Below are 8,944 nucleotides of genomic sequence, written 5' to 3'. Positions count from 1 at the left end.
CCCCATCGTCATTACTACACGAGTGAATTACTCCCATGAATATCTTGTATAGCCCAAGTCATTTGTGTGTGAACACATCTTTAAGATGAATTTCTAGAGGTGGAATTGCTAGTACTTATCAAATACAAGATTTTACATATTTTAATAAATTGTTCCACACGCCATCAAGGTTGTAGCAACGTCTAACCCACCAGCAGTGAAAGGTGTCCAGTGGAGAGCTTTATTTTTTTTTTTTATTTCTTAGTACTGGGGATTGAACCCAGGAGCATTCTACCTCTGAGCTGAACCCCCAACCCCAGTCCTTTTTATTTTTCCATTTTGAAATAGTCTCTCTAAGTTGCTGAGGCTGGCCTTACACCTGTAGTCCTCCTGTCTCATCCTCCCTCATACTGGGATTATAGGTATGCACTGCCATGTCTAGCTTGGAGTGCTTTTTTTATGTTAAGAAAATACCTTTAGCCGGGCATGGTGGCGCACGCTTGTAATCCCAGCATTTGGGAGGCTGAGACAGGAGGATTGCAGCTCGAGTCCACCCTCAGCTACTTAGTGAGGCCCTTTGAAACTCACTGAGACCCTGTTTCAAAAATAAAGAATAAAACACAGGGATGCTGGGGGTTTGGCTCGGAGGTAAAATGACCCATCCCCAACACAAGAAAGAAAGAAAGAAAGGGAAGGGAAGGAAGGAAGGAAGGAAATAACTTTACTGAAAGGACCTAGCTGAGGGACAGACAAGCCCATGCCTGGCCCAGAGATTCAGCCTAAGATGACGATAGCCGAGGATAAGCCCGCAGCCCCAGCAAGCTGTCCCCTGCAGGCAAGCCACCCATTTCACAGGTGAGAAAACAAGCTCAGTGAGGCGGTGAGCCTCCAGCAGGGCCCTGGCCTGGAATCCTGCAAGTCCAGGGCTAATTCCTCCAAACCACGTGCTTCCTCCCACAGGGCTTCACTCTCACAGCGCTCTGCCCGAAGGCGCCTTGTGGTAGACCCTGAGCACTGTTCCCATCAACAAACACGCCCTGTGCGGTCAGGCCACTGGCCGCTGCCCCGTGTGGTGAAGGTGAGAAGGGGGGGAGGGGGTGCAAGCTGCCTCCCTCCCGCCTGAATGTGGTTGGACTATGTGAGCAGTTTCAAAGTCAGCGTCCTGACCTAGTGACAGCTAATGACAGCGTTACGTTTGGTGACAGGTGACAGGAAAGGGAGGGAAGAGGAAGGGGCAGATAGAACAAACCACAGCTGGACCAAGAGGCAGAGGGAGGATGGAGTAGAAAGAGTCCCAGGTGGGGTGTCAATCCTGCCTCCATGGGGCGGGTCTCCCAAGCCTGCTGGGGCCTGGCTAGCACCTCTGCACCTCTGCGAGGTTGCCTCCTGCAGACCCTCCCACAGGCACCAGCTGAGCACCTAGGCAGCAGGGCCCTGCAGAAACAAACAGGGAGCCAGCAGCTCGCTCTCCCTGGTGGGGAGGGCAGAGGAGGAGGAAGCAATCAGGAAGTGACTCTCCTTTTTGCAGATGGAAAACATTAAAACTCTTGGAGAGAAAAGGGCTTGCCTCTGGTTTCTCCTGGAGACCCAGATTTCCAGGGATGGGTGGATTTTCCCTGTCTGGGGAATTTTGTAGGAGCAGCCAGAAGAGCCAGAACTGCCCTCAGCCAGTCATGGGGGAACTCCATGTGTGACCAAAGCCCTGAGTTCCAGATGGAATGAGGTTTCGCTTTGTCTGTGCATATCTGGTTTCCTAATGTCACCTTGTGAGACTTGGCTGGCAGCCCAGTTGGCTTAGGCAGAGTGAAAGACAGAGGAACAGCAAAGACCGAGACAGGACAAGAGGGGAAAGTGCTAAGTATCTGAAGGATGAATAAGTTCACTGGTTTGACTGTGGCAATCATGTCACTATAATAAGCATATTAAAACTGCTCATTGCATTCCTCAAATATACATATCACTTTTGTTACAAATAAGTAGAAAATAGAGCCAGGTGAGGTGGCGCACGCCTGTAATCCTAGTACTTAAGAGGTTGAGACAGGAGGATTTCAGGTTCAAGGCTAGTCTCAGAAACTTAGCAAGACCCTCAATAACTTAGGAAAACCCTGTTTCAAAATTAAAAGGGCTGGGAGTATAGCTCAGAGGTAGACTGTCCCTGGGTTCAATGCCACACAAATAGTATGTAAATATAAAATAAGTAATAGATCTGGAATTTGAACTCTAGAGAATCCATGTCCTTAATAAGACGCTCTAGGAAGTTATTAAGAGTAGCTTTGCATTGACTTAGCATCTATCCTGTCTAAGACATGTGCCGAAAAAAAGGGGAGAAGGAATACAAAAGACAAATAGAAAAGAAAAAGAGTAAGATGTTCTATTCATGGAGTTGAGACAAGACCAGTAAAAAGATTCACACTGAAGAAGTATACTATTTACTTGTTTATGTCCTGTCTCCCTGCCCCGCCCACTCCCATACAAAGCAGCTCCCAGGGCAGGTCTTTCCTTGGCTCATCACGCAATTCTCGGTGGCAGTGTGTAGAGTGAACAGGGAATGAAGAGTGTGGACCACGTACCCTGAAGGGACAGGGAGGGCGGGGATGGTTCCGTGATGCCCGTGCCCCACCTGACAGCCTGAACACATCCGCAGTCACCGCGCCCCTTGAGCCTCTCAGCCACCCAGGTAGAGGATCACACAGGCAAGAGTTCCCGGTGTCAGGGATACCAAGTACTGTGTGAATAGTAAGGACGGTTGCCACTCACTGAACACACACCCTGTACCAGGACCACACTGTTTACAAAGACTCTGATCTGCTCGTGGGATCGGCGTGCTAGCAGGAGCCTCACTAAGAGGCTCACTTAAAGGTAGCTTGGTAGGTCGAGGTCAAGTCTTGACTTTTCACAGGAGGAAGTGGCAGAAACAACAAAAAAACCGATTAGGTTCTTCTCATCTTCTGCTCCTCACAAAGTGCTGAAACCACCAAAAGGGAAGAAAAATACCTCTGACGTTCCCTTTGCCTCTCCCCACTCAGCAACTACCCTCCCACCTCCCCATCCCATCTGCCACCAGCACGCACGCGCGCGCACACACACACACACACACACACACACACACACACACACGGCAGAAAGGCTCACTCAGAGAGGAGAACATGTTGGTCCTGTCTGCGTGTGAGTTTTGTTACCTCTGCCCTTGGCTTGTGTCCCAACTCAGCATATTTGATCTCCAGGAAAACACTTTCCTTTCTTCCATAAAGAAGGAAACTAAAGTCAAGGAAAGGAAACAGATATAAAGCTCTCAGGAAAAAAGAGCCTTGGCAAGAGTTTCAGGATCTCTCTGGAAACAATGCAGTGTGGTGGGAAGTGGTCACAGGTTCAATGTCGAGGTCCACCACTGTGGGCTACGGCTTTAAGCTCTTCTAAGCCTCATCTTACCTGCTCAAAGAAAGACTTTGGGGGGCAGGTTTTGGGACACAGCTCAGTGCTATAGCATTTGCTAGCATATATGAGACCTGAGTTCAATACCTGGTACTGCAAAAAGGAAAAGAAGCCAGGCGCAGTGGCACACACTTGTAATCCCAGCACTCGGAAGGCTGAGACATGAGAATCACAGGTTCAAGGCCAACCTCAGCAATATAGCAAGGCTCTCAGCAACTTAGCAAGACTCTGTTTCAAAATAAAAAATAGAGCTACTTCCAGGAAGATGGCGACAGAGAAAAGCGGGGCTTAAGAGCCCCGCTAACAACCAATCTCCATTACCACAAAATCAGCGCCTTTCATAGCCAGAAAACACCATCACCAGAGAAACAAAAAAAATCACCAGGCTCCAGAGAGAAAGCAGACTGAGAACAGAGCTCAGAGCCACAGAGGAGATAACCGGCCTCATGCCCGAGGACACGGCAGCAGCGCCATACTGCCGGCGGCAGCGGCGACTTCACCGGACAGCTACAGCAAGCCGAGGTGAGCCGCTGCGGAACAGCCAGGCGGGATTTCTCGCCGCAGGTAAAATCTAAAGCTCCCAGTGGCTGAGCTCAGCACACGCCGCAGGGATTCAGAGTGGAAATCAAAACCAAGAAGAAATACGCCAGCCTCACGGCCAAGGGCATAGCAGCGGCGCCATATTGCCACCGGCGGCAGCAGCAGAGAATTCACCGAATCCAGTATAGCTACATCTGCGTACTCAAGAACAGTGAGTCAAATTGCGGGCCACAGAGGAGAAATCCCAGTACTGTACTCCCTGGGACTTGACCCAGTGGGGGAGGGGCGGTGGCAGAGATATCACACCATAGGAGAACGTGCAACCTGGCACCCCCCACAGTCTAAAGCAGCCTCTATTGACTCTCTAGGTCGGAGACTCTGTGATACAACCCAGTAAAGGAGTAGTGGGGTTTGAGATACTACTGACTCGAGATCCAGAACACCTTAAGTGAAGTCATAGTGACCCAAGGGAAGAACCCAGAGAAGGCACAAACTTCCGAAATCATGGGAAAGAGGAATAATACTGGAGCAATGAATGCCCACAACCCCACAACATCAGAACCCGATAAAACTGAAAATCAGAGATTTCTAGAAGATCAAATCAGGAAAATAACTGTAGAAATAATAGAGGTGCTTCGAAAAGAACTCAGAGAGAGCCAAAAAGAGATAAAGGATGCAATTAATGAAGTAAAGGCCTCAATTCAAAGCACAAACAACCGATTAGACCACATGGAGAACAGAATCTCGCTCTTAGAAGATGATAATTCCAAAAATGAATGCATAGTTTCTAATCTAGGAAAAAATATCCGACAGCAGGAATCTGATATTGAAGAAATATGGGCCCATTTTAAGAGAGCTAACCTAAGAATAATTGGAATAGAGGAGGGAAAAGAAAGTGAAACCAAAGGGATCAACAATCTCTTCAAGGAAGTAATAGCAGAAAATTTTCCAAATATAGAGCAAGAGGTTGATGCACAAGTCCAGGAAACTTATAGAACTCCCTTTAGACAGGATCAGAGAAGAGGATCCCCACGCCACATAATTGTCAAAATGACCAATGTGGAAGCCAAGCAGAGAATCTTAAAGGCAACAAAAGCAAAGGGCCAAGTGACATTCAGAGGCAAACCAATTAGAATCACTCCAGACTTCCCAAACCAAGTCATGAGAGCCAGAAGGGCTTGGAGTAACATATTCCAAACTCTGAAAGAAAACAACTTCCAGCCAAAAATTTCCTACCCAGCAAAACTTTCTATCAAATTAGATGGAGAAATAAGAAGCTTCCATGACAAACAGAAACTGAAGGAATTTTTGTCTTCAAAACCAGCACTAGAGAAAATACTCAAAGAGATTAACTACAAAGAAGAAATAGGTAACACACACCAGAACCAGAGAAACAAGAGTTTCCATCCAACAGTCAACTAAGATTGGTTATCTGTGGAGATTCATTACTTATGTTAGTCTTTTACCTATCTCTAAATGGTATTGTTTGCCTTTATTGTTGTTAATTTTTAGGATTTCTAGTTGGAATATTAATATACCTTCAGATATAGCATTTGGAAATATTTTATCCCATTCTATTAGTAACTGTTAGCTCTGTTTACATTGTCTTTGGATATACAATATTTTCTTTTATTTTTTAGGGAGTTTGTATACTCTTCTGTTGCCTGTGCCATTGAAATCATATCCAAGAAATCACTGCCAATTTCAGTGTTGTGAGGTTTTATGACCCAGATTTTCTCCTAAAAGTTTATAGTCTTTAGATTTATATATAGGTCTTTTATCTATTTTAAGTTAATATTTGTATATGGGATTAGGTAAGGGTCCAACTTTATTCTTTTCCATGTAATTATTATGTTTCAACAATATTTAGTTAAAATATTATTATTTCTACCACCAAATGTTCGTGGAAACCTTGTCAAAAATAACTTGACAATATAGGGAAGAATTTAGCTCTAGGCTTTTATTTAACTCCAATGGTTTATATATCTGCCTTTAGAATAGTACTACACTGTTTCAATTATTGTAGCTTTATATGGTTTGAAATCAGAAAATGTATATCTTCTAGCTTTGTTCTTTTTCAAGATCGTTTTGGGTATCTAGAGTCCATATTCCATAGTAGGATAGAGTTTTTTTCTGAAAAATAAATATATAAATATATGATAGTTTCACCTAAAAAAAATAGAAAAAAAATATTCTCTGGTAAGAAAGAAAGTAAAAAGAAATATTGAAATGTTATCTTTAAGTCATCAAAAGCTTGGTATCAGACAAATGAAACTGTTATGTGAGATTATCATTTTTAATTTTGGATAAATTGCTATAATACTAGATGTCAACCACTAAGCCAAGCATGGGAGGGAGGGATGGGGAGAGAATGGTGTGGGGATCAGGTGGGGGATGACTGGGCGATGTGTGCATGTATGTCTACAAAAGTTTGTATCCCACTATGATGTATGAATACAGTGAACCAATAAAAATAAATAAATAAATAAATAAATAAACAAAATAAAAAATAGAAAGGACCGGGGATGTAGCTTGAAAATAGGAAGGGCTGGGTTCAAATCCAAGTCCAAAAAAAAACTATGTTTCCACTGCGAACAGATTAACAAGCTATGAGGAAGACAGAAAGAATTTTTAGGAAGGACTTAGAATGGCACCTGGAAGGACCTCAGGAGCTGCTAACTGCCTTCCGGGGCACCTGAAACGCCTGGGTTTGGAACCACCTGACAGGAGCGGGCCCCCGCCCCAGGATGCTAAGCACCTCCTTGAGGCTCAGTTTCCTCATCTGTGAAGTGAGAATGACAACCCACTGTCTCAAGGTCACAGTGACAGGTCTTCTGACTCGGTCTCCTTGGCCACCTCACTACACAAGTGACTGTAGCTATCAAGAAGCTAGTTGTTCTCAGTAGAGGGTTACTTTTTTTTTTAATTGTTTGCTTTTGTTACTGTCAATAAACACTTCTATTAATCAAAAGCCAATTTCAGCCCCATCCAGGCTAAATTGTCACTAACTCTGAACTTCCCAAGTAGGAATTGATGAAGGTTTACAATATCCAGTTCTTGGGAGCAGAGTAAGCACCCCACCTCGAATTCAATTTTGAGGATGGCCCCGACATGACAGCTCTTTTGAGCACGACACTTTTAATGTTGCGCTGTGTTGGGGAGGACAGAGCACTGACGTGGAAGCCAGAGCAGCTGAACTCGGATCCCAACTCTGTCATTCATTTGCTGTGTGTTCTTAGAAGACTCCTGGGCTCTCTGGGCCTCAGTTTCTTCCTCTGAAACTGAAGAAGATAGAGAAAAAGGTATCCTTAAAGCTGCAAAGGCAGCTTTCATATCCTGTAACATTTGTGTCCAAGAAGACATTAGAAATGAGATGGGATCCCAGCATTTATTGAGTTTCCTCATTGTAAAAAGATGATAATAATAGTAAATGAGCTGACACACACCATGGCCCTGGAATAGTGGCCAGTACAGATAAGCCCTAGCCCTTTTCCTTCCCTCCCTCCTCCTCCTCCTCCTCCTCCTCCTCCTCCTCCTCCTCTTCCTCCTCATTCTTCTCTCTCCCTCTTTCTCTGCCTCTCTGTCTCTCTGCCTCTCTCTGTTCTCTGTCTCTCTCTCTCCATTTCCTTCTCAACAAGTCTAATGTCGAATTGTCCTACATGATAAACAAGAAAATAAAACTCAAAGACATTAAGGAATTTTACCCAAGATCACTCAGCAAGTAGACGGGGGTGACCCTGTGGCTTTGATGAAAGCGAGAGACTTCTCCCAGATCCAGGGCAAAAAGGCTCCAGTCGCCAGCCCAGATCCACACCCCATCCTAAGTGGCGTCTCTCACCTCCACTGGGGACTGTATGCCCAAAGGACTCTCCCCAATAAAAACCTTGAAGACAGCATCCTTCCATGGATGAGAGAAGGGAGAGAAAATCCAGAAACTTTGAACAAACCGGTTAAGACCCGATGACTCGGACCCAGGCCTCACTGTGCCCAGCGTCCTGCTCCCTGGAGGATTCTGCCATGCCAGGTGAAGCCCAGGCTGGCACCAGAGGAAGAGCTTCTCCACCACGGCGTCTGGACAGAGGGGAAGCTGATGAGCTCACTCTGGATGAAATGGCAGTGAGGAGTGGAAAGAGAGACTCAGATTTCCGGTGGCCATTTCAGTTTCCATTTCCATTTTGTGCGATTTCACTTATATCAGCCAGTGGCTGGCTGTTACTTTGTAAACTCCCCTTGGGGAGGCTCCCTCTGCTGGCCCTGACTATAAAGGGCCAGTCTAAGCTGCAGAGGATGTATTGAGACATCGCCTGCATCCTCCACGGCCTCTGCCCACAGGTACCATGAAGGTCTCCGCAGCTGCCCTCGCGGTCATCCTCAGCGCTGCCGCTCTCTACGCCCCTGCTTCTGGCTCTCCATGTAAGTCCAAGTCCTGCCACGCAGCCCATGGAATTGTGGCTCCTCTGCCTACAGCACCCACCACATCCCTTGGTCCCAGTCCTTGCCCTCCTTTCTTTTTCTTTCTCCCTTCCTTCCTTCTTTCCTTCCTTCCTTCCTTTATACTGAGGATCGAACCCAGGGGCATTCTATTCCAAGCTACACCCCCATCTTTTTATATTTTGAAATAGAGTCTCACTCTGTTGCTAAATCCAACAATCCTCCTATCTCAGTCTCCCAGGTACTGGGATTATAGGCATGCAACACCTACTTGCTTTTCAACCATAGCATATATACCACCTGAACTCCATTATTTATATACTTTTTGTGGTTCTGGGGATTGAACCCAAGGGCAATCGACCTCTGAGCTACACCCCCAGTTCTTTTTTTTTTTTTTTGTGGTACTGGGAATGGAACCCGGGCTTCTCTACCCCCAGACCTATTTTATATTTTATTTGGAAACAGAGTCTCACTAAGTTGCTGAGAGCCTCACTAAGTAGCTGAGGCTGGCTTTGAACCTGTGAGATCCTCCTGTCTCAGCCTCCCAAGCTTGGGGATTACA

At 45.7% G+C, this 8,944-nt stretch overlaps 1 protein-coding gene across 1 annotated transcript in view; it reads left to right on the top strand.

Annotated features, from left to right (window-relative positions):
- Positions 1 to 8,288: 8,288 nt before the first annotated feature.
- Positions 8,289 to 8,944, top strand: part of CCL5 (C-C motif chemokine ligand 5) — a gene marked incomplete at both ends in the record, with an annotated part of 6,423 nt that continues 5,767 nt past the window's right edge. Inside the window, one exon of the mRNA XM_080712597.1 lies at positions 8,289 to 8,364. Coding sequence (XP_080568723.1) covers positions 8,289 to 8,364 — 76 coding nt within the window. The remainder of the gene's footprint in view (positions 8,365 to 8,944) is intronic.

This window comes from Muscardinus avellanarius, assembly GCF_963383645.1.
Source record: "Muscardinus avellanarius genome assembly, chromosome: 16".
Classification (NCBI taxonomy): Eukaryota; Metazoa; Chordata; class Mammalia; order Rodentia; family Gliridae; genus Muscardinus; species Muscardinus avellanarius.
Note: the sequence above shows the minus strand (reverse complement) of the source record. Positions and strands in the feature narration are given on the sequence as shown.